General features: G+C 35.1%; 4 protein-coding genes across 5 annotated transcripts; 2 read left to right on the forward strand and 2 right to left on the reverse strand.

Annotated features, from left to right (window-relative positions):
* The first annotated feature begins 311 nt into the window (after window positions 1-311).
* Window positions 312-6,339, forward strand: LOC133866399 (uncharacterized). 2 transcript variants are annotated; one of them, XM_062302911.1, is made up of 10 exons: window positions 312-467; window positions 1,234-2,227; window positions 4,022-4,106; window positions 4,219-4,314; window positions 4,410-4,562; window positions 4,793-4,900; window positions 5,046-5,165; window positions 5,410-5,535; window positions 5,663-5,746; window positions 6,051-6,339. In XM_062302911.1, the coding sequence occupies exons 2-10, from the start codon at window positions 1,254-1,256 to the stop codon at window positions 6,174-6,176; spliced, it is 1,872 nt and encodes a 623-aa protein (XP_062158895.1). In that variant the 5' UTR covers window positions 312-467; window positions 1,234-1,253; the 3' UTR covers window positions 6,177-6,339. The 2 variants fall into 2 exon arrangements, with proteins under 2 accessions (XP_062158895.1, XP_062158896.1); XM_062302912.1 differs by having other exon boundaries at window positions 317-463.
* Window positions 6,340-7,064: 725 nt separating this feature from the next.
* LOC133866655 (early nodulin-like protein 15) lies at window positions 7,065-7,901 on the reverse strand. Its single transcript, XM_062303252.1, has 2 exons — window positions 7,656-7,901; window positions 7,065-7,554 (listed from the first exon to the last, which is right to left on the reverse strand). Exons 1-2 carry the CDS (start codon window positions 7,834-7,836, stop codon window positions 7,202-7,204), a joined length of 534 nt encoding a protein of 177 aa, XP_062159236.1. The 5' UTR covers window positions 7,837-7,901; the 3' UTR covers window positions 7,065-7,201.
* A 4,051-nt stretch (window positions 7,902-11,952) lies between these two features.
* Window positions 11,953-13,696, reverse strand: LOC133865501 (F-box/kelch-repeat protein At1g74510-like). Its single transcript, XM_062301925.1, has one exon. The coding sequence runs from the start codon at window positions 13,540-13,542 to the stop codon at window positions 12,091-12,093; it is 1,452 nt and encodes a 483-aa protein (XP_062157909.1). The 5' UTR covers window positions 13,543-13,696; the 3' UTR covers window positions 11,953-12,090.
* Window positions 13,697-20,664: 6,968 nt separating this feature from the next.
* On the forward strand, window positions 20,665-22,148 carry LOC133866564 (early nodulin-like protein 12). The gene is made up of 2 exons (XM_062303123.1): window positions 20,665-20,872; window positions 21,542-22,148. The coding sequence occupies exons 1-2, from the start codon at window positions 20,695-20,697 to the stop codon at window positions 21,961-21,963; spliced, it is 600 nt and encodes a 199-aa protein (XP_062159107.1). The 5' UTR covers window positions 20,665-20,694; the 3' UTR covers window positions 21,964-22,148.
* The last annotated feature ends 1,696 nt before the right edge of the window (window positions 22,149-23,844 follow it).

A 23,844-nucleotide genomic window follows, 5' to 3' on the forward strand; every position in this document is an offset into this window, starting at 1 on the left:
CAAAGACCTTTTTAAAATATATGTAAAAATATATAATCTGTTAATTACATATTTTAAAATATAAATTTAATAAATTGAATTGAAGATTTCTTTCCAAAAACAAAAATCCTTCATCTTTTATTTTAGTGTTTTTAACCGCTTAAAAGACGGCGGGCAAAGACCGGGGGTCCGGGGGATCTCAAGGCTTTTACTGGCGTCGCCAAGTTTTACTTTTCACCGTCAAATGACTTTGGACTTTGGTCAAAGAACCCGCCCACCTTTTACACCATGACACTAAAACCGCATAATATATTATATATATATATAGCGGAACATTCACAAGGTCTCATTTTGATTCCCTTTTCCTCTCTCTCTCTCTCTCTCTGGCAGTTTTTTGTTTTCCATTTTTGGTTTTATTTTTTTTTTTCCTTCCATTTTTTTGGGTTTTCTTTGTTCGTAGGGTTTCTCAGAGTTCCGAGGAAAGGCAGGTATTCGTTTTTTCGTCTCTGATTGCTTCAAATTCCCTTATTTTTATTAAAATTCATGGATTCAATGATTAAATATTCTGTGGGGATTTCGTCTTATTTGGTGTATGAATTTGATGTATCTGATTTCTGTTTCCCATAAATTTTGAATCCATGATCGTTAATTTCTAGGGCTTCGAATTTAAATTCGTCTCGCTTTTAGGGGCTATTTATATTTTAAATGGTTGTGTTTGTTGGCCGTGAAATTGTGGGAAAAGGACTCGAATTTTGGACCTGTTACAGGTTGGAGTTTGAATGGCGTCCCCGATCTCTCTCTCTCTCTGTCTCTCTGTTATTAAATCAATATGCACCAATTCTCTGTTGTTTTCTCATAAAATGGGGAAAAAACAGATATTGAAATAGTAAATGTTGTGGTTTATATTATATTTGTTATATGAAATTGTTCCCTTCATCTTAGATGTATGGTTGTATTTGGCATGATTAGGGGAGGTGCTTCTTAGATCTAAAACAATTTAAAAAAACTAGAAAATATAAGATTTAATGTTGGGTTTTCTTTTAGCTTTGCATGGAGATTATTAAAAAAAAAAAAATTAATTTCCTTTCTTTCCAATTCATGTTTGATCTCTTCCTTCTTAGGCGTTTCCTTGTGTATTCTTCCGGTATACTTAGAGGCGCCTTATGCTTTCAATAAACCTTTATTTACTTATCAAAAAAAAAATGTTTGAATCCCTGGGTTTGGTATTCTGATATTTGCTGGATCTGATTGCAGGGTGTATACAAGTATAGGAGATGTTAGAGCAGTTACTAATATTTACCCGAGGAGGATTAATCCTCTGGACGTGTAAAGAGCTTGGAAATGCTCTTAAAGGATCACCAATTGACACCTTGATCAGGTCTTGTCTTTTGGAAGAGCGATCTGGTGCAGCATCATACAACTATGATGCCCCAGGTGCTGCATACACGCTCAAATGGACCTTCCATAATGAGCTTGGCCTTGTATTTGTCGCTGTGTATCAGCGGATTCTCCATCTATTGTATGTGGATGATTTGCTTGTGATGGTAAAGCATGGGTTTTCGGAGATATATGATCCAAAACGAACGGACTATGGTGATTTTGATGAAACTTTTAGGCAACTGAGAAAGGAGGCTGAGGCTCGGGCTGAGGATTTGAAGAAATCAAAGCAGGTGGCGGGCAAGCCTCTAAATAATAGTAAGAAGCAAGGGCAGGTGCAAAATGGTGGATTTGAAGGAGTTGGTAAGAAAAAGAGCCAAGGTAATTTGGCCAATGATGGTGAGGATGGTGATAATAGGAAAGGTCATAAATTGGAGAATGGACACTCCAATGGTTATCATGTTGATAGTGAAAAAACTAAGGTGAATGGTGCTGCTAACGGTATAGGAAATACAAGTTCCGATGCTGGGGCTTTTGATGTAAATAAGCTTCAGAAGCTTAGAGCTAAAGGTGGAAAGAAAACAGAAACTTTTGTTAGCAAGGGCTCCAAGGAAGAGTCAAAGAAGAAGATAACAAAGAAGAATAGAGTTTGGGATGATTCACCTCCTCAGGCAAAATTGGATTTTACAGATCATGTGGGTGAGAATGGGGACAATATAGAGGTTGTTGCAGCGGACCATGGTGAAAGTATGATGGACAAGGAAGAGATCTTCAGCAGTGAAAGCGAGGATGAAGAAGATGAGGAGGATGTGGGGAAGGACAGCAAGCCTGAAACCAAGAAGAAGGGGTGGTTTTCGTCAATGTTTCAAAGGTAAGTTTATTGATTTCAGTACTTGGTTATTGCTTTGTGCATTTATGATTTAAATTAGTTTTGGTACGTGTAATTTTGTTTACAAAACTTCGGGTCGCTATTGTAGTTCTTAGTTGCTTAAGCCATATTTAGTTGTAGGATGTTGCTTGAGTTTTCCTGCAAGATTTTTTTTTATTGAAAAAAAAAAAAAAAACTTAGTGGTTCCTATTCAAGTATCTTCATCCAGGAAATTGTTTTCTGACAATTCAATGTCAAATGTTGGGCAATAAATTTGATTTTTTTTTTCATCTGTTAATGTACTTCTGTTGAAATCTACTTATTTTTCGATTCAGATTGCTCCCTGTACTATAAATCTTGTTTGTGAGTGCCTATAAATAGGGTGGGCAATTCGGGTCAGCGGGTTGGGTTCGTGCCGACCCGGCTGACCCGATTACATATTCGGGTTCAACACTAACCCAACCCGACTATTAATCGGGTTGAGTTATGGAACCCGAACACGACCCACTTGTCAACCGTGTTACCCGAACACGACCCGGGTAACACGGTGTGACAAATCGCCCAAAGAAGAAGAAATGAGGTCAGAAGGATGAAGGTCGAAGGATCGTCCAGTCGAGAGAAGCAAAGCAAGCAATCCAGAGGTTGTGGAAGAGCTTTTTTTGCCTCTCTCTGAACAACCCAATCCTGTTTCCATCACATTTCCAAATCATAGATAAACCACACACAAATCTGTTGCCCATAACAAAATCACAATCCTTGCTCGATGCCCACTGTCTCTCTGTGAACAAACCCTAATTTTCAAAACCCTCCACCCCGAGCACGAGCGTGAAGCCCATCGCATCCAAGCCCTTGGAAGACTCGGCCCTGAAGGCCGCCGCCAAGCCCAAATCCAAGCCAGCCTCGTTGGCCGAGAGATCGTCAGCGGCAACCAAGCGGCCGATTTCCAAGACCCATAGCAAGGATTCGTCCAAGCGGGCCAAGAAGAAGGCGCCGGAGGCCCGGAGCTGAGCGCAGACGGCGTCGTTTCGCCTGATGACACAAAGGAGTCAACCGTCGGAGATGAGAAAAAGCTCTTCCAGAGGGCCAGTGTTGAGTGAAAATGAAAAGGAAATGAGTGAATTGTGAAAGTGAAAAGAAGAAAAGGCCTGCTCAGTGCTCGGTTTCTAGTTTCTTGAAGTTTCTGTAATTTTTTTTTTTTTTTAATATAACCGGGTGATAATCGTGTCTGGCGGGTCAACCCGCGACCCGCTAGACACGATTTTAATTGGGTCATAATCGGGTCAACCCGATTATGACCCGAACCCGATTATGTTAAACCCAAACCCTATTTTCCCGTGTCGTGTTTGTGTCGAGTTCGCGGGTCGTGTCAAAAATTGCTAACCCTACCTATAAACAACCCTGGAGTCAAGAGTACTTCTTTTGGGGTGGGTTCGGGGTTCATCTATTTTCCTCCTTTCCTTTCATTCTTACAATTGCTTATCATAATAATAATGATATAATAATAATAGTAACAACAGCTGTAATAAGTCTCTTTAAATTGTTGAATTCATTTTTGGTTCTATTTACTAATTTTTTCAAAACCCGGAGTTTACAAGAAGGCTTTGTTATGCTTGATCTTATTGGTTGCTAAAAGTTTCCTCTTTGCCATTGTATATTGGAATATTCATGGATCAACTGTCAACTACAGTTCTTCAGCGTAAAAATGGCTATACTACTGCACTATCACATTACCATTTCCATTTTTGTAGAAAATTTTATTGAAATTGTTGGATTCTTGCTTCACTTTCCTATGCGCAGTATTGCGGGCAAAGCAAATTTGGAGAGGTCAGACCTGGAACCGGCTTTGAAAGCTCTCAAGGATAGGCTTATGACCAAGAATGTGGTATGTTTCGCAATCTGCTTCAGTTATCTACCCATGTTTCATATCTATTCTGTCAGTACTTCTCAAACATGCTGAGATTGCTACTTAAAGTTCCGTGCTATGACATTCATAGGCTGAGGAGATAGCTGAGAAACTCTGTGAATCAGTCGCAGCAAGTCTTGAAGGGAAAAAGTTGGCTTCATTCACAAGGGTATCTTCAACAGTGCAGGTTTGTGAAGTCATCCCTTTACTCCTCCGAGTTGTTTCTCATTATTTCTTACTTTGTGATAAGATTAAAACCATGGCATGAAACATTGACTGCAGGCAGCAATGGAAGAAGCTCTTGTACGAATCTTAACTCCTAGGCGCTCTATTGACATATTGAGGGACGTGCATGCTGCCAAGGAACAGAGGAAGCCGTATGTTGTTGTTTTTGTTGGCGTGAATGGAGTTGGGAAATCTACTAATCTAGCCAAGGTAAGCTGTTGATTGGTTTTTTTTAAGTAAATGGAGTTGGGAAACTTACCAAAAATAAAAAGTAAATTGAGGTGGGAAATTAAACAATCTTGCTAAGGTTTAGCTTTTTCCCTAGATCTCTGTAGCATTGGATGTGTGTGTGTGTGTGTGTCAGTTTTATATACAATGACCAAATAGGTTAACTCGTTTAGCTTTTGATCAGATAGTTGCTCTGTAAAATCACTTTGCAGGTTGCCTACTGGCTTCAGCAGCATAAGGTCAGTGTCATGATGGCTGCTTGTGACACATTCCGATCAGGAGCTGTTGAGCAGCTACGGACTCATGCACGAAGACTCCAGGTATAATTTTTGATGTTATGGCATATGGTTACCAGGATCTCTGGCTTCTTTACTCGGTGGTGAGAAATTCTGTTCATGCAATAAAATGAATGCTTGCTACAATCTGGATGGTGATATCTGACTTGTTATCTTTTTCTCTTGTAAGATCCCTATATTTGAGAAGGGCTATGAAAAAGATCCTGCAGTTGTAGCAAAGGAAGCAATCCAGGAGGCAACACGCAATGGTTCTGATGTTGTTCTTGTTGATACAGCTGGTCGAATGCAGGTATCACGCATAGCTAGTAATATATCATAAAAATTTAGTGGTATCTACTGCAATCTGCTACATGTATTACTCTTAACTTTCGTAGATAATTAGGGCTATAATAAGATTGGATTATTACTTATCAAAAAAAATAATTAGGGCTATAAGTTTTTCTGACATGTTTGCTCTTTCGCTGTCGTGTTCTTTTGATAGATGTAGTAGCTTTTCAGGATAACATACTTCGATACATGTACTTACTTTTCAGGATAATGAACCGTTGATGAGAGCACTCTCAAAGCTTATTTACCTTAACAATCCAGATCTGGTCTTGTTTGTTGGAGAGGCACTGGTTGGAAATGATGCTGTTGATCAGCTTTCAAAGTTCAATCAGGTTTGTATTTTGAATTCCGGATTGTCATCTATTGCTGCGCAGATTTTTCTTGTTTTTTTAAAGATTATTTGTTCTATAATCATTCTATAATTGAGTTATTTGAGCTACACTTCTGTTGTGGTTGCAGAAATTAGCTGACCTTTCGACCTCACCTAATACTAGATTGATAGATGGGATCTTGCTCACCAAGTTTGATACCATTGACGATAAGGTAAGAGACTCTTCAAACTGCAGGATAAATATCTTTAACAATATTTTACCGGCAATATGGGTAGCACATGTGAGAGAGCGCACATAGAATTCATCTGCCCGAGTAGGTAGTCGGACATCTCAAAATTTATTTGGGCAGATGGGAGCCATAGTGGCTATCTTACAATGTGCTTTCCAAATTGAGTCAACAAATTGCTGAAGATCCCAATCTCAAACTGCATGGGGTTTTGAAATTTTTGGTGGTTTGATTGTTTTCATCCTGCTCATCAGTTAGATCTGATCTATAACTGAAATTCATGGCGTAGGTGGGAGCTGCACTTTCAATGGTTTACATATCTGGGGCACCAGTCATGTTTGTTGGGTGTGGACAGTCATATACAGATCTCAAGAAACTCAATGTCAAATCAATTGTCAAGACCCTCCTTAAATGAAAATGTTTGCTGGTCTCATCCTTATTTGCGTGCTGTGTCTGTCAGTTATGAACATGTATGTTGCTGCTGAACTTCTATGTCGTCCCCTTTGTTACCCATGAACTTGCTGGAGGTGAATCAGCTGCTTGCGGCTGTAATAGTTATCTGATGTGTTCCATTGTCATCTCTCTCTCTCTCTCTCTCTCTCTCTCTCTCTCTCTCTCTCTCTTGTGTGTGTGGGTGTGCACACGTGGTGAGGTTGAAGCAAAAGATACTAATTGAATCTTGGTTAAAGCAAAAGATAAAATGTCCAATAAAGTATTGCCCTTTCTAAACGTTGGGAAGAGAGAAACATACGCGAAGTGTTGCGCTTTTTAAAAGTACGAAATTGTTTCTTAGAATTTGTGTTGAAGTTTTAGTCGGTGATTATGGAGCGTTGTCTGTTTGACATACAAAAAATTTGTGATCTTCATCAAGGAAGATGCTCGGTTCTTGTAATGGAGATGGATGCATGATTTTCATAAAGAAATGAATAGAGAGTAATTACAATATATTTTTTCAAAACAAATCTCTAAATATATATGACTCTTACCGACAGTTTCAACCTTTTGAGATTCCTGTTGATTTTTTTGATCGATTATAATTACAATATATTTCTCAAACTAAATGGATCCCCAATATATGGAGAATATATTTTCTTAGAGGCACCGCTATTTTTCGACCTAAGAGCAAAATAAAACTTTAACTATATTTTTATTCTACAATGCTAAATGTGTGACAGTTTCAACCTTTTGAGATTCGGGCCTTTTGATATTCCAACAGTCAGGTAAGCGTAATAAGATAAAAATATGATATATAACTATTTCAAAGATCATATTACGGTATTATACACAATGTAAAGAATAAACATCATTAATATCGAAATTTAATATAATTTCAAAAGAATATTACAAATAGAAATTGAGAACAACAAATATCCCCTCCTGTAAATCAATTACTACCAATAAATTGAATCAATCCTACCGATCACAAAAATAATGTCTTCCTCAAAACAACACCACCAACCCCACCAGAAACCCAAAGGCCACCATCAATCCACCCCTAAGACTCGCACCACCACTCGTCGGAGCGACAGCGGGGCCTTCAAACTCTACCGGTGAAGGTGCTGGAGAAACATAAGAGAATTGACGCCTCACAGACAAGACAACAGTGACCAATTTTTGGCCCTTCTCACAGTGGCCTTCAGCTCCACTGATAAAATAGAATGGCCCTGACCTATCAAGCTTCACCTTGGTGGTTCCCTCCTTGTATACAGCTATAGGACTCGAAGTACTGCAACTCTCGAAGTCCTTTTCACTCACTTGTAGCACAGAGTCCTTGCTCGGATCATAGTTCCAAACTGCAAATCAAAAAAATAAGCAAAAAAGACAACCCTGATGATGATGCAAATTCATGAAGCAAATGAACAAGAACCCAGATGAAGGAAATGTGAGAAAATACCAAGTGAGTCTCCAATTTGGAAACGTGAGGCTTCAGCCCATTTGTTGAGCGATTCGGCTTCAGAGGATGGGATTTTCCATGCGTTGGTCTTGCTTCCAACCAAGAATTCTCTTGCTTCTGTGAAGGAGGCGAAGAGATATATAAGTAGCATTGAAGACAGTAGAGCTCTGTGTAAAGCCATGGTTGATTTGGTATAAGGCTTTGAGCTCTTTAGAGAGAGAGAGAGAGAGTTGAATGAGGAAATGGAGGCCTTTGTGGGGATGTTTATAGAGAGAAAACTAGCCGTTACGGCAGGTTCTGGAAGCAGGTGCAGAGAGTGGTTTGGAATTGCCGCCCCTCCTTTTTGGGTCTACCTGTCTTTTTAACGTTCCTCTTCTGGTGGGCCCATTTTCAAACCTCGGCTTCTCTTTTAACCTGTCCTTGATTTAATAGGAAAAAGTAGAAGGAAAAGAAAATGCATCATTCAATGACAAAAGTTTGTTAACGTTTTGGAGGGAGTAATGCGTATTTGATTCTCTCCGATTTAAATGGATTATAGATTTTTTTTTTTTTAATGAGATATGTGGTTAGTGTTATTTGAAAGATGAGTTTGTCCATAAAAATATAAAAGGATAATTTGTCATTTAAATAAAACTAACTGAATCCTGTCCGATTCAAATGAACCGGAGAGGATCTTGTCTGAGTAATGCCATTTCTTGCACTTTTTTTTTTTATTATTATTTTTTGGAAAACTTCACTTAGAAATCTATCAATTCTTTCATAACTTTTATAATTAAGTACTCAAACTTTAAAAAGAGTAAATTTAGGGTATCAATCTTTCTATTTTTTTTCAATTTCAACACTTCGGTATAATTTTCTGTTAAATCCTGTCAAAATTTTCAAAATGCATATGTGTTTATTATTATTTTTTTAAAAAAAATTGTTATAATTTTTTTTTTAAAGATTCAGGTATTAGTATTTTTGCAAATTCCGTTAAATTTTGACCAACACATAAATCCTTGTAATTTTTTTTTTCCTAAAAAAAAAAGATGGGCATTTCGAGAATTTTGACAAGATTTAACGGAAAATTCTAACGGAATGTTGAAATTGAAAAAAAAAAAATGAAAAAATAGATACCCTAAATTGACACTTTTTAGACTTTGAGTACTTAATTGCAAAAGTGATAAAAGATCAAAGGTTATATAAGTAAAAATTTTCTCATTTTTTTTTTCTTCGAGTAATTGATATGAAAAATTATTTAAAATATGTTACATCAATTAGTATAAAATAAGCAAGAATATATAACATTACTCAATTGGAAGGTGCTTTTTATTTTTTATTTGAAAAGGTATTATGAAAACAATTTTGAGTGTTTTATAAGTGTTTTTTGTTTTAAATTATTTGTTAGTGTTTTTTATTTTGAAAAAGAGAAGACTTTAAAAAACAAAGCTATTTAGCCTGTTAAAAAAAATTCAATTGTCTTTTGTGTCTAAGTTAATAGCTTACCTGGGTCCTATTTCTCTGTCATTACGTTATCGAAATTTAATTTTAGGCTAAAATATAAGTTCTTCTTTTGAAGTTTGTGTTTATTTTCAATTTAAATCCCTCTTTTTTCATGTGATTCTCTCTCTCTCTCTCTCTCTCTCTCTCTCTATATTAGCATCTCAGTTTAATTGAAAATCATACCAAGAAGAAATGCAAATCTATGCTGTGGATAGGTATTGGTCCAATTCGATGCATGTTGATATAATGGGCTCCAACTTGGAGTACATATAATTTCTGGATCGCTACTTCTATTGTGCTGATGATCATTTAACTAGTCACTTTTCAAAAATATCATACATTCGCTTATCTGATTCTTTTTCTATTTAATTAAAATAACAATTTTAATAATTTTCTATTCATTTGTTTATAAAAAAAAAATGAATAAAAGGAGAAAGAAATGAATAAAAAAAGATAAGGAGGGAGAGAGAGAGAAAAGTAATTAAAAACTTATTCATAGAGTTGTATTACTGTGACTACTGTCCTATATTTGGGTAATTAAGCAGTACGTATGGATGAAATGCAAAAAATATTTGGTTTAGAGAACCGAATGAAACCTTTTTTTTTTTTTTTTCTTTTCTTCTTGAAGGTCTGAATAGAGGAATGTGAGACGGGCATTCCTCCTTATCTGCACTTTTTATATTCTTCAGATAAGGTCTGAATAGAGGAACGCCCCTCTCATATCCGGAGTATTGTACTTGACGTTTGATTTTTTATCTCAATGAAAAACGATAATCTTTTTTCCTCCAAAAAAAAAAAATGTTTCAATGACAGGTCAAAATTATACCAATCAACAATATTTATCATTCTAACTATATGGAGGTGAAATGGGCTCGGTCATTATTGATTACTGCTAAATTATCATTTATTTTAAAATTTTAAATTTATTAAAAATAATAATTTTAATTAATTAATTAATATTTTATAACACTTTAATTTCCTCATGTTCTAATACTCCCTTAACAAGTGAGCTAGGTTCAACAAGTGAAATATGTAATTAGAATGACGTAAATAACTCAGAACTTGACCGTGATAGTGATACCATATTAAATCAATATTTATCAAAAAAAAAACTTAATCTTTATAAAAAAAATATTAAATTTAATTAATATTTTAATAATTATCAAGTTGGTGATATCTGAAAGTTGTAGAATACTTCTCTCATGGTAACCGGAGTATCATATATATATATATATATATATGTGTGTGTGTGTGTGGGTTGTAGGAAATTTCTGTCTAAATTTTTACGTACATAAACATATTAACATATAATAAATAGACTGGTTCACTTATATTTAATGGGCGTGAACTCACAATTTTTAATGAGTGAATTGGTCCTTTAAGTACTGAACCGGTCCATTATATTAAATATAAGTGAACCGGTCTATTTATTATATTGTTAAGAGATATGATACATTATCACCCTAAGAAATAACTTCTGACTACGTGACAATTTTTACTTTTACTTTTTTTATTTTTTTTTAAAAAAAAAAAAAAAAAAAAAAAAAAAAAAAAAAAAAAACTCTAAAACTAGCTAGGGGACCACCTTGCCACATAGACAAGGTGGTCAAGAATTATGTGTTGAGGTGGCAAAAATATCATATTGCTAATGTTAATGAGGAATGTTAGAGCATCTTCTGGTGTTCTCCTAGAATGGCATAGATGTAATTTTTTTGATTAAAAAATTGCATCTATGCCATCTAAAAAGACATATATGTAATTTTTTAATTACATTTATGCCATTTTAGGAGAACACTAGGAGAACACCAGAAGATGTTCTAGCATTTCTCAATCTTAATACGGTACTATTTAATTTAAAAACTCATATATGGAATCCCTTATAATGGGGAAAAAAACCATATATAGATAATAATAAAAAAATCCATATATATATATATATATATATATATATATATATATAGTATGATGTACGTTACCTAAACCACGTACTTAGAAACCCATATATAAGGGAAAAAAAATCATATATATATATATATATATATATACACATGTGTTTCAGTTTTGTTTGTAACTTTTGGTTGAGCTGTTAGGAATTTTATTTTTCTTTGATTTTTCAAATATTCAGAATTATATGAAGTTTTTATTTATTTTTTGTTGGTCTTTTATGTGATTTACCCAATTTTCATACATGTTTTGTAAGCGCTTTTTCTGCTTTTCAAAGCAAATAAAAGGCAAAAATTTATTTAATTGTTGCGAAAAAAAATGGATAAAAATTCTTTTGGAACACCAAAAAGATAATTAAGTATTAAATTTCTGTTCATTTATATTAATCCTTTGATAATCGGAATCCAAATTTTCTTTTTACTAATTTTTTTTTTCTTTACACTTCTTTTATTTTGAACTACTCTTATGCAGGGTAAGAGCTACACTTTGGCTTGGAAGGCCTGGCCCCCAAACCAAACGTCTCCCCCCCCCCCAAAAAAAATAGAAAAATCTAAAAAAATAAAATAAAATTTAATTTTTACCCATATTTTTTAAAACATTTATAATTTTGGCCCCTCAAATTATTATTTTTTTTTTCATTTTGACCCTCCCAAAACATAAAATCTGGCTCCGCCCTGCTCTTATGGGAAAACATATTTTAACATGTTTTAATTTACATAAATTAAACTAAAATCAAGGATCTTGTGTTTAAATTTATTCGAATGTTTTATGAGAGTTTTTTTTTTTTAATTATTATTTGTGTGATTATTCATATTTTCAAGCATTTCTTGGAAGCAGTTTCTCTGCTTTTGAAAGTAAAATAAGGCAAAAAAAAAAAAAATTATTTGATTTTTGAGCAGAAAAGGAACAAAAAATCCTTCGAAAAACCATACCAAGATTTATCCAGAAAGCTAGGACGTACTCCACACGTACAGCATAACGGTATCGCCTAGACCGGCCGGAAACCTGATCAGCATCCCATCACAGCACAATTATACACGAAACTGCCGCATTGCTTCGTGGCTAGCAGGTCCCATTGTGGTGGGCCTTCATTATTAGGGACCCAAGAATTAAGCTCAATCATCCCTTCACCTAAAGCCCTATGTCCGCCGACAACAATTAGCCGATGTCCACAAGCTCTAAATGCTAATCCCCAACCATTCATCGAGACTGCCTGCTCAGGCAATCTCCCAATTGTGACCCATAAGTTCCTCTCTTTGTCATATCTCCTCACCTCCTTTTGTGCATAATTTGCTGCATACAGCTCATTATTTACAACAGCGACTAGAGGAGGTGCCTCAGCCCCTCCATTTCGTGCAACGAACATGTCAGGTATCACAGTCCATTTCATTTCCTTCAGATCGTACACCTCACCGCATGTAAGTGATTTTGAGTTGCCAATTCCAATCCCACCAATAACATAAAATTTCCCGTCCATAAACACCCCAGAGCACTTTTTTCTCGCTTTGTTCATGTTCGGAAGGGTCACCCAAGTCCCTGTTTCCGAATTATAAAGCTCCGCCGAGTCTAAGATATTGCCACGTGGGTCACAACCGCCAGCTAGAATTGCAATTTCCCCAAGGCTGGCAGAACCAAACAAGCACCTGGATGTATTCATCCTCATCCCGGATGACCACCTGTTTGTCAAAATGCTGTATCTATAAATAACGTGGGAAGTTATTTCCTTTCCAAAAACAAGAAGATCAGTGCCAACGGCCAACGACTCCTTGCCTGACCACATGAAGCATTCGTTTGATGGCATTCTAGGCAAATGCATCCAACGGCGGTCATGACTTGGATCAAATGCCTCCCATTCAAGGAGACTGCAGGAGAAGTAAACCCAATGCTCAATGATACCCATTTGCTGTCTCAGCCTATATAACTCCCCACTCCGAATCAAAGACCGAAAGCTCTGATTCAGTGAGGCGATTGATCCATAATCAGACCTAGAGCAGCGAATAATACAGTTAATTGAGATGTCACGACCAAGTTGGTGAATAAGTGAACTTGAGTCTGACTGATGCCCGGTGTGCTGCTGGTCATCTGGTTGGTGATCAGCTGGGACAAGAAAAATATCAGGAAAACCCTCAAGTACTGGCCCCTCTCCCTCATGAGTATCTGATACGTTGCATGACTTTTTTAGTAGTGGAACTTCTTCTCCATCTTCCAATCGGCGCTTGGTGTTTGAGAGTGCGTTGCATGAATAATTTTTAAGTGGAAGTTCTTCTCCATCTTCAAAATGACAGTTGCTGTTTGAGAGCACGTTGCATGACTTCTTCAGTGGAAGTTCTTCTCCATCTTCCAATCGGAAATTGCTGTTTGAGAGCTCAATCACACGAAACTTATTATAAATCCACTTCCTCTCTTGCTCACATGAGCTCTGCAAGTCCCTCGACACAAGATAGGATGGACCCTCCAACATGTTGTCGGAAATTTCCAATGAATTGGATAAGAAAATGCTAATTTCTTCTCCTTCTTCTCCTTTCTCTTGCTCCTCCTCTCTCCAAATCACAACCCCAATTGCTCTCTCCCTCTCTCTCTCTCTCTCTCTCTCTGGTTATGGTTATATTGGCTGTGTGAGAGTGGGTTTTATTTTTATTGAAATATGATAAGTATCACACAAACAATATATATCGGGGGTTAATCCTTGCACAACAGGTTGTGCACAACCTGTTGTGCACCAAGCTTTAATTTTCCCATATATATAAGAGCATTCCTAGTAACCTAATCAAATTTTATTCACCAAATTAAAGTAGCTAAAAATCACTTTTCTGTACTTTGGTGTTACTTTTTTAAAATTCTCTCGGTAGCCTTACTATTTTAACTATTCACTATCACTATTCCATTTATATATATATAGTAACCTAATCAAGTTTTATTCACCAAAGTAGCTAAAAATCACTTTTTTGTACTTTGGTGTTACTTTTTTAAAATTCTCTCAGTAGCCTTACTATTTTAACTATTCGCTATCAGTATTCCATTTATATATATATATATATATATATATATATATATATATATATATATATATATATATATATATATATATATATATATATATATATATATATATATATCAGATTTTTAAAGAAAGAAAAAATAAATAAAAGAACCACAAAGTTTATATCAAGGACAAAGAAACCTTCATGTTCATGAAATAAGGACATCATCGTGTGAAAGAGATGGAAGATGGGAGAAAAAAGGGAAAAAAAAATTGTGCTGATCATGTGAGAGAGAAATGAGAAATAAAATTGGTGAGAGAGTTAGTAAGTAAATATTACTCATCAAAATTGGTGAGTATTTTTACTCACCAAAACTTTTTGGTTAAAGTGATGAGACTGATGTGAGTGATTTTTTAGTGTTTTCATCAAATTTGCTCACCAAAATAGCTAAAAAAGTATTTTGACGAAGCTACTAGGGATGCTCTAATAGGTTCCTACCAAAGAAGAAAAAGCACTTCTAAAAAATGAATGAAAATCTGAGTAAATCACATCGTTCGGAAAAATGTTTTATGAGATTTTTTTTTTCTTTTATGTGATTTACAAGATTTTTACTTATTTTTTGAAAGTGTTATTCTGCTTTTGAAAGCAAACAAAAACATAATTTTATTTGATTGTTGTGCACAAAAGGAATTGAAATGTGAGATATGATACATTGTCACCCTAAGACATAAGTCTTCATCACCTTTACCCACGTTGTAATGTCCAAGAAAATATTTAATAGGTTTATTAGGATTAAATAAAAATAAATCTATTTATTGTGGTAAAATAAAACAAAGTTATTCTATAGAGTTGTAAATGGTAGCCAAGAAAATAAGATAAAAGAAAATATTTTTAAAGTCTAAAGAAAAGAAAATAAGGAAAAAAATAGAAAAAAAATTAGAAAAGAAAAAAGAAAAGAAAATTAAATAAAAATTAAAAATAAAAAGAGGTGTGGGGTGCGCCTCACGCATTAAACAAAATGAAGGGCCAAATGGCCCTTCACAAAAATGAAGGGGCCAGTTGGCCCTTCACAGTTAAAGGAGGTGCCTCTTTTGAGAAAAAATGTCCCTTAGTTTTATATTTTCATTTTTTCTCTTGGGGTTTTTTTGGAAAACTCTTGATCTATGAAAATCTAACCGTTTAATCTCAAATTTAGCTATGGTAACGTGATCTACGAAGCCCGATCTACGAAAATGAAGGGACCAGTTCGTTGTGTAATCAATCATGATGTCTCCTAGTTTTAGCAAGCATTCATAACATTTTTTCGTGTTTCTCAGTTGCGAGTGTATTTACGACCTTCCACTTGTGATGAGTTTTTTTATATTCAATGGAAATTGACCTATGAAGAGGTGCAAAGCGAGTGATGTTTTGTAAGAAAACATTAAAATCATTCCGTTAGTGAGAACTTTGTGATGAAATTACGATGTTGAGGAAGCCACATGAGTGCTTGATCGTTAAACGTGAGAGTGATCCTCCATTTTAACGAATAAACCAGGGTATGATTGCTTAATTATATATACCACTTTCATGTGTTGGTTTGAAGTAAAACGCACACTTGCACAAGTGTTTCTAATAAAGAATGAATGTTTGTATGTGCATAGAATGATTAAATGTCCAAATTTTGAGGACGAAATTTTGTAAGGAGGAAGAGGGATGTAATGTCCAAGAAAATATTTAATGGGTTTATTATGATTAAATAAAAATAAGTTTATATAGTGTGGTAAAAATAAAACAAAGTGTTTTATTTTTATCCAATAGACTTATCATAACAAAACTCTTTACTAAACAAACCTGCTTCCGGTCCCAACTAATACACTCTCATGCTGTGAACTTCACGAGACGGTCGAAAATTAACACTAAAATGTGAGCATAAAGACAATATTATTATGCTAAACAAATATGCAATGGAAAATAAAATATTTTAGGGTTACTTCTAGCGATCTTTGCTCGAACATATCAAAGCTTATGAAACAAGAACTTGAAAACAACAATTAATACAATAAGAGGTATCTTCTGAATTATGCTTACTGAATGCCTTCCTGATCGATGGAATACACATGCTTTATATTTATAGGCTAGTTCAGGGACCTTTAAATTAAAATTCACCGTAATTCTTCCTCCAATCAAGGAATAAATAGTGAATGAAATTGATCAATTTGCAAATTAATGCTAATTCCATTAGATAATGGAAAACTCTTCATGCACAACCACTCACATGGTAGGACCTACTTGAGTGGGTGGGCCCTACCAATGTGAGTAGATTGTGCACATGTTGTGCAGCTATCATTTCCCTTAGATAATTCTATACACTGTACTATATATGCAATTTATTAATAAATATAATAAATCATATATATATATATATATATATATATATATATATATATATATATATATATGTGGCATATAGGTTATATATAGAAGATAAAATTTTACATAAAACTCTAAAAATAAATAAATAAATAAATAATAGCCATTTATTAATTATTAGTGACAAATCTACCCTGAAGTAGCCAAAACCTTCTTGAAGTTGCCTTCATTTATTTAGTGAAAAATGGAAGTAGAGAGGTTCCTGTATTTTCACTCCAACAACCAAAGCCCCAACCCACGCAAACAAGTGAATTCCACTGTATCAATAAGTCGCACGTTTATTATGGTATCATTAATGATATGATAGTTATGTAATTTTCATATTATATATGATCATGCAATGCATCACTATAGTTGATTCATTAGAAAATTGTACCATGAACAATTAATATACAGTACCGTACGTGTCGTTCTAGGAACTTTTCTCGTGATAAATAATTGTTTACAAGGTACAAAAAAAAAACTTTCATATGATATATGAATCACACGGCCGCCAGTACAGATAGATCCGGAGCTCCATGATTAAAGCTTAGCTAGATGACTGATATCCATTGGATAGGCATCGTATTCGTCAACAGAACTGTATGATCTCGCCGCAGTAAGTTTGTTTACAGCTTCAGTAGTATGGAAAGAGTCCCAGAACAATTAAGTACCCTGTCCTGTTCTTGCATATTGTGTTTTGGTGGTAGGGAAGGATAGGCACTGCCCGGTGTTCCCTTTGGCACAATCTTAGTTGTTGAGGACAGTAGGATTGGTGTTCTTTTGACACAGTCTTAGTTGTTGAGGATCGTAGAGTCAGTATGGTGTTCCCTTTGGCACAGTCTTAGTTGTTGAGGACTGTAGGGCTTCTGTTCCCTTTGGCACTATACTTCATTGTTGTGGATTGAATTGGTAAATAAGTATGCATAATGTTGTTTATGGTGATTAAGATATAATTATGAATTGTTGATTGAGTTATAATATGAATTTGTATGTGAGCATGTTGGAATATGAACAATGTTGTTATGTTATGTCTGTGTTTACTTTATCTATTATGATGTGATTTCAAGAGATAGGTTTTCATAAGCAAAACAATAACTGTTATAGTAAACAAGAGATTAAGTAAAATGCCGTTTTATGAGAAAACCAATGAGTACTGTACTGCTGAGACCTTAGTAATTTATTGCTGAGGTGGTGAACTTATACATTCACTTGTACGGATGTGGTTAACCCCACAATTATACAGATACTGATCATGCTTTGGCTACAGGTTTAGCTTATGTAAACGATGACTCCGTAGCTCTGTATTTGAGATACTGCGACTGAGGCATATCGTTGGGGTCGTAGCTACGTGGACTTGACGTCTCACTTTGGTAGTCTTTTGTTGTTGGCTCGTGTCATACGTGACACTTGTATTTTGTAGAGCCCATCTTTTGGTATGTAATTAAAGTAATATGTTTAAGAAGCCTTAAACAGATAGAGTTGTAAATGGCTCTTTTGTGATTAACAATTATGTTTATAGATATGCTTTCTAGTTTCTACTATCCTGATTATGATGTATATGTTCCGCTGCATAGATATAACTTTGAATATCAGGTACATATAATGGGGTGTGTACCATATGTTGGTTGAGCGACAATTAGTCATGCCATTGTGATGATCCGTTTGTATTTTTTTTTTTTTAAAAAAAAAAAAATAAAGAAAAAAAGAAAAAGAAATGGTCATCTTACTCTTTTTTTTTTTTTGAAGAAAAAAAATCCTAAAGCTAGTTAGTGGACCAATGCAGTCAAGGAGTTCGTCTATACGGAGGACGAGGGTCAGACCCTCGTCCGACCCTCGTCCTACGTGGCAGCATCTTTACTTTTTTCTTTTTTCTTTTTATTTATTTTAAAAAAAAATTCAAAAAAAATTCAAAAAAAAAACGCGTGAAAACCTTTCACGTTTCCCCCATTTCAGAAAATACATCTTCCACAAAATTTCAAAATCCCCCAAGCCTTATCCCTCCATCTCCATCTCCACCGTCCCCCTACCCACCCACCTCCAACCGCTGCTGCCACGAACACGCCGACCAAGCTGATCGTTTCAGCTTTCCCCTCCCCCACGAACAGCGTCTCTCCACCACGAGCACCTCCGATCGCCACCCACCGCCAAACAGGAGCTCCAACGCAGACCCTGCTCCCCCCCTCACCTCCTGCCGAAATCCACCCACCGCCGGCCTGCTGGGTCCGAGAGAGAGAGAGAGAGAGAGAGAGAGAGAGAGAGAGAGCTGGGAGAGGGATGGTGTCGGTGTGGGCCGGTCGTCTGGGTGGGAGGCGCTCGGTCGGTGGGCGGCGAAAGGTCCGTTCTGCTGGGTCCGAGAGAGAGAGAGAGAGAGAGAGAGAGAGAGAGAGAGAGAGAGAGAGAGAGAGAGAGAGAGAGAGAGAGAGAGAGAGAGAGAGAGAGAGAGAGAGAGAGAGAGAGAGAGAGAGAGCTGGCAGAGGAATGGTTTCGGTCGGTGGGCCGGTCGTCTAGTTGGGAGGCGCTGAGCTGGGAGAGGGATGGTGGTGGGCCGGTCGTCTAGGTGGGAGGCGCTCGGTCAGTGGTCGGAGAGGGTGAGATTTGGCAAATGGGGGAAATTTTGGACAATGATTGTCTGAAAGTCTCTCGTCCCGCGTTTTCTTTTTTTTTCTTTTTCTTTTTTAAAATAAATAAAAAGAAAAAAAAAAAAAAAAAAGTAAAGATGCTGCCACGTAGGACGAGGGTCTAACCCTCGTCCTCCGTATAGACGAACTCGTAGTCAAGAGTTGTGTCTTGGAATGAGAAATGATCACATCTCTTGAAATGCTTTTGAAACACCAAAGAGTTTATTAAGCATTGAACCTCATGTAAGATGATTTGATTCATTGCATTAAATGTTGAGTGAAAGATTTTTTTTTATTTTTTATGCATAAAAAAAAAAAAAAAAAAAAAAAGATCTTGTTTATCTTTCTCTATTTTCTTTAAAATTCAGAACTATATCAATTTTATTTTTATTGAAATATAATGGGTATAATATCAACAATATCAGAGATTGTTACTATTAATGCTTTGATAATCAAAATCTATGCCTTTTTATTGAGATAGGCTTGATTGAATTTTTTACACAACTTTTTTAACATAGAATGAAAAATATAATGAAGATGTTTTTAGTTTTGAAATTAAATTATAATTAATGAATAATCTCACAAGCGGGTTATGAGCTAGCTAGTATATATCTAATAATAGTTGTTAACCTTGTAAAGTCATTATATATATGTTATTGAATTTTGAATGGGCAGAATTATTTCGACTATGTAACATTTTATTGTGGCAATGGATGATGCTTCACTCCAAGGGCAAATTTAAAAGCGTGGTTATTATAGGAGAACAAAACGTTGAGATAGCCTCAAACTTTTTTTTTTATTAAAAAGGTTTTGCAATATGAACATCCAAGAAAATATAATATTTATTTGGGAGCAACTTCCCTTCAATTTAGTTTTCTCCTATTTCTTCTAATAAAAGGTCTGAATTGTGCCACATCAATTAAATAAAATATTAGGTTTTAAAACAAATCCAAACTTTTTGTTTCGCCCACAAAGAATCTCATATCTCTTTCTCCTTGACTACGCCCTTGTATGTATCGGTTGGTGTCGTGACCCGCCGGCAACAAAGTGCACAACGAAGAGCCTCTCAGTATTAGAATATAAAATAGATGATTGAATATATATTTTTCTATTTTTTTTTTTTTTTTTTATGTCCATATAAGAGTGGAGGGTGGATTCGAACTAGAGACCTCCGCTTCATGAGGTGTGGTCCCCGACTAATTAAACTACTTCTTAGAGACATATTTTTCTATCGGCATAAGGTTTTGGATGTTCCCACTACATTTATAGTAACGCCTTTTCTCTATTTTGATTCCCTAGATAGCACTTAAATTTTGCCTGAGAAAGAAACAATTGTTTAATGCAATAATCTAATAACCCATAAGAAAAAATGGAACCAAAAAAAAAAAACCATAATGCAATAATCCAATAATATGCCAAAACGTAAAGGGTATTTTGAGTCATCTAAGAAAGACAGACACACTTTACTTGGAAACAAGGCAGTTTTGTGTTTGACACGTGGCCCTCATGAACAGCCTCGTATGTTCCGAAGCAATCAATATCCGACCCGAGTCCCAAACCAAACTTAAGGGCTATAAAAAGAGTCAAAACCCAGCCTTTTACCTCATCAGCGTAGTTGAATTAATGGCTTCCCTGAGAACTATTGTTCCAATTCTAACCTTCTTCTTTTTCTTGCTTGCCTTCTCTGAAGGCAAAGAGTTTCTGGTTGGAGGCAAGGAAGATTCTTGGACTAATCCACGTTCTTCAGATTCTCTCAATCTGTGGGCTGAGGAAAACCGATTCAATGTTGACGATTTTCTCAGTAATATCTCGTCTCAATTTTCTCTCTTAATTATTGTTACTCCACATATATTTTAGATCCCTTTTCCTGTAACGTTTACATCTTTGATGCCTTTTGTATTACTTTTTAATCATTTTAACTTTCTGTTTACATAATTTCCCATATGGGCTTTGATTTAGTTGCCCTTTCCTGCATTAATTAATTATGGTTTTTAATTCTGACTTGCATGAACAACTATTTATGTATCAACAGAGTTTTATTTTTTTGTTTCCCGTTTATCTTTCTGTGTGCACAGGTAACCATTGAGAATATGAAAATCCAGTTTAGGCTTGAAGATGCATTCTTATTCAAAAAAAAAAAAAAAAATTACGAATATTGAGAGAATTTGTTTTTTGAAATTATGTTTGGATGATTTAAAAAATTTGAGACAAAATTAAATAAAATTTGAGTAGAATTTGATATTTGAAAAACAGTATTTAAAAAATATTTGAAATTTTTTTTTCTCACCCAAACATGCTCCAAGGACATGCAAAAAGAACAATAAAGGCTGATCTTAGTTGTATGACCATCACAATCGTATCCACCAAATAACAATTTTTTTTTTTTTTTTTTGTCTTTTTCTCCTCATTATCTTGATGTTCAAGTTTCTCTCAATCCTAACAACAATTTCCTCATTTTCTTGACCCTCAGTCTTCGAATACAATCCCAACACTGACTCAGTGCTTCAAGTGACAAAGGTGGATTACGAGAGCTGCAACAAATCTAATCCAATCAAAGAATACAAGGATCCAAAAATGAAGGTTGAGTTGGAGATGTCAGGACCATTCTATTTCATCAGTAAAGCTGAGGGACGCTGTGAGAAGGGCCAGAAGCTAACTGTGGTCGTTTTATCCCATGGATACCATTCGCCGAAGCATTCGTCTCCATTGCCGGCGCCGGAGTCTGCTCCGGCAACACAGGCTCCTTCGCCACAGTTTGCTCCAGCAACACAGCCTCCATCGCCACAGTCTCCACCGCCAAACAGTACTAGTGGTTCTCTTGGATTGAAGGGCGGGTTTATAGCAATTCTTGTGAGAATATTAGTGACTTTGTTGGAAATGTGGTTTTTTTGAGGAACAGAGAGTATAGAGGGGAGATGTCAACTTTTATTTTCAATATTATTATGTATGTGTGAATTATGTAGAAGATGTACATGATCTTAAGTCATGTTATGAAGCTACTACGAATCGTATGGAAGGAGTTGCAGTATGTATAATTTGTTTGGCTTGCTATGAATTAATGTTTCATTTTTGCTTGATGATTGAGCATCTGTTTCAATTCATTTTTGCTTGATGATATATTGAGCATCTGTTCCATTTCCTCAGTTGATGTTTGTGAGAACTCGAAGTGATCATCGATGGTTAAAACGGTTACCTTGATAAATATGAAGTGATAACAAACTTGTTATCTTTCTTTTGAATAGGATCTCTTAACTTGTGATCATAAGATCTCGCTAATCCATATCTTCCTTATCATCCTTATTTTGAATTTCAAATATTTTCTTATCTATCTGGAGGCTCCAGTATGGTGTCTCAATACGCACAGCTACGACTTTTTCAACGGGTTAAAATTGGATTTGTTGGAATTGAGATATGTACTGTCCCTTATATCTATTAGGACTATCAAAAAAACTACAGCACATTTGCTATATATATATATATATATATTTTTCCTGCACCACGTTGCCAAATTCATGAATTTCAATTCAATTCCCATCATCCGAAGTTGGTGCCATTTGTCAAACTGGATTTTTAAGTTGATATAAAGGCTCTCTTTTTTTACTTTTTTAACTCCTCTTTTTTTTTTTTTTTTTTTCCGCTGCCAAATGGAACCACTTCCCATTGCTGATTTTTAGACTTTGCATATTATTTATGCATGGGTAGCTGCATGTATAACATCTGCAAAGTTAATCTATGCGACAAAAACAACAAAATATATACATACATACATATATATATATATATATATATATATATATATATATACACACACACACACACACACACAAATACATGAAAAATCAAATTATTTACACTTTGAAATAAGGGTTTACGATATCAGGGTCAATAACAAGTGTGAAAAGACTGCTCCTCAAAATATACTATGAAATGCGGGTTGTTCCAGAAGTTATTGTTATGATCATTTTCTAACGGAGTTGTTGGTGATTCGTCAAGATTTTGTTCGAGGTTCAAAGGGTTTGCTTTCATATATATATGGAGGTGATTTTAAATTTCAAGTGAATTTGTAGGGCACCTTTTGCATCAGTACTACTGATCTTGTTTGATTTAAGCGGTAAATGTTATTAATTAAATAATTAAAGTGATTTAACCGTAAATGGTAGGATGAGATTTCGATTTTAATCCTTTAGAAAAAAAAAAAAAAAAAAAAAAAAAAAAAAAAAAAAAAAAAAACCCTTGAATCTAGCTTGGTCGCCTTCATAATGGACCAAAAATTGGTAGCTTGTAAGTTATTCTTTTTTCTTTTTTGAAGAGGTAAGTTATTCAATTAAAAATATATCAAAAGAGCTTACTTTTTTTTTTACTTGGTATATAGCAAGAGAGTTGGAATAATAATAATAATAATAATAAGAAAGTCATAAAATCATAGTTTTGCCCTTCCAAAAATGTGGAAAGAAATTGTCAGTTAAGTGAATCGTGATGCAGAGCTGCGTAGATTTTTTTTTTAGTTTTGTTTTAAAAAATATTAGTGATGCAAAGCTCCTTGAAAGCACCTATATATGTGGTTCGCATATGCGAATGGTCCAATAATATTAATTATTACCTCTTATTGCAGCTAATTAACGAGCTATGGAGTATCACTTTGCCTTGCGATTTTATTGGATAACCAAAGGTTGTAATTTAAACACAAAAAAAAAAAAGAAAAAAAAAAGAAAAAAGAAGAAGTAATTTTGTAATTTTTGCAAGCTAATTATAACCATAAGCGAATGCTCTCTC

Source organism: Alnus glutinosa, chromosome 4 (genome assembly GCF_958979055.1).
Source record: "Alnus glutinosa chromosome 4, dhAlnGlut1.1, whole genome shotgun sequence".
Classification (NCBI taxonomy): Eukaryota; Viridiplantae; Streptophyta; class Magnoliopsida; order Fagales; family Betulaceae; genus Alnus; species Alnus glutinosa.

Coding starts and splice junctions, on each gene's coding strand:
- LOC133866564 (XM_062303123.1), top strand. CDS start 20,695: ATGGCTTCCCTGAGAACTATTGTTCCAATTCTAACCTTCTTCTTTTTC. Junction 20,873..21,541: donor CAATGTTGACGATTTTCTCA/GTAATATCTCGT, acceptor CTTGACCCTCAG/TCTTCGAATACAATCCCAAC.
- LOC133866399 (XM_062302911.1), top strand. CDS start 1,254: ATGTTAGAGCAGTTACTAATATTTACCCGAGGAGGATTAATCCTCTGG. Junction 2,228..4,021: donor TTTTCGTCAATGTTTCAAAG/GTAAGTTTATTG, acceptor TCCTATGCGCAG/TATTGCGGGCAAAGCAAATT. Junction 4,107..4,218: donor GGCTTATGACCAAGAATGTG/GTATGTTTCGCA, acceptor TGACATTCATAG/GCTGAGGAGATAGCTGAGAA.
- LOC133865501 (XM_062301925.1), bottom strand. CDS start 13,542: ATGTTGGAGGGTCCATCCTATCTTGTGTCGAGGGACTTGCAGAGCTCA.
- LOC133866655 (XM_062303252.1), bottom strand. CDS start 7,836: ATGGCTTTACACAGAGCTCTACTGTCTTCAATGCTACTTATATATCTC. Junction 7,555..7,655: donor CCAAATTGGAGACTCACTTG/GTATTTTCTCAC, acceptor TTTGATTTGCAG/TTTGGAACTATGATCCGAGC.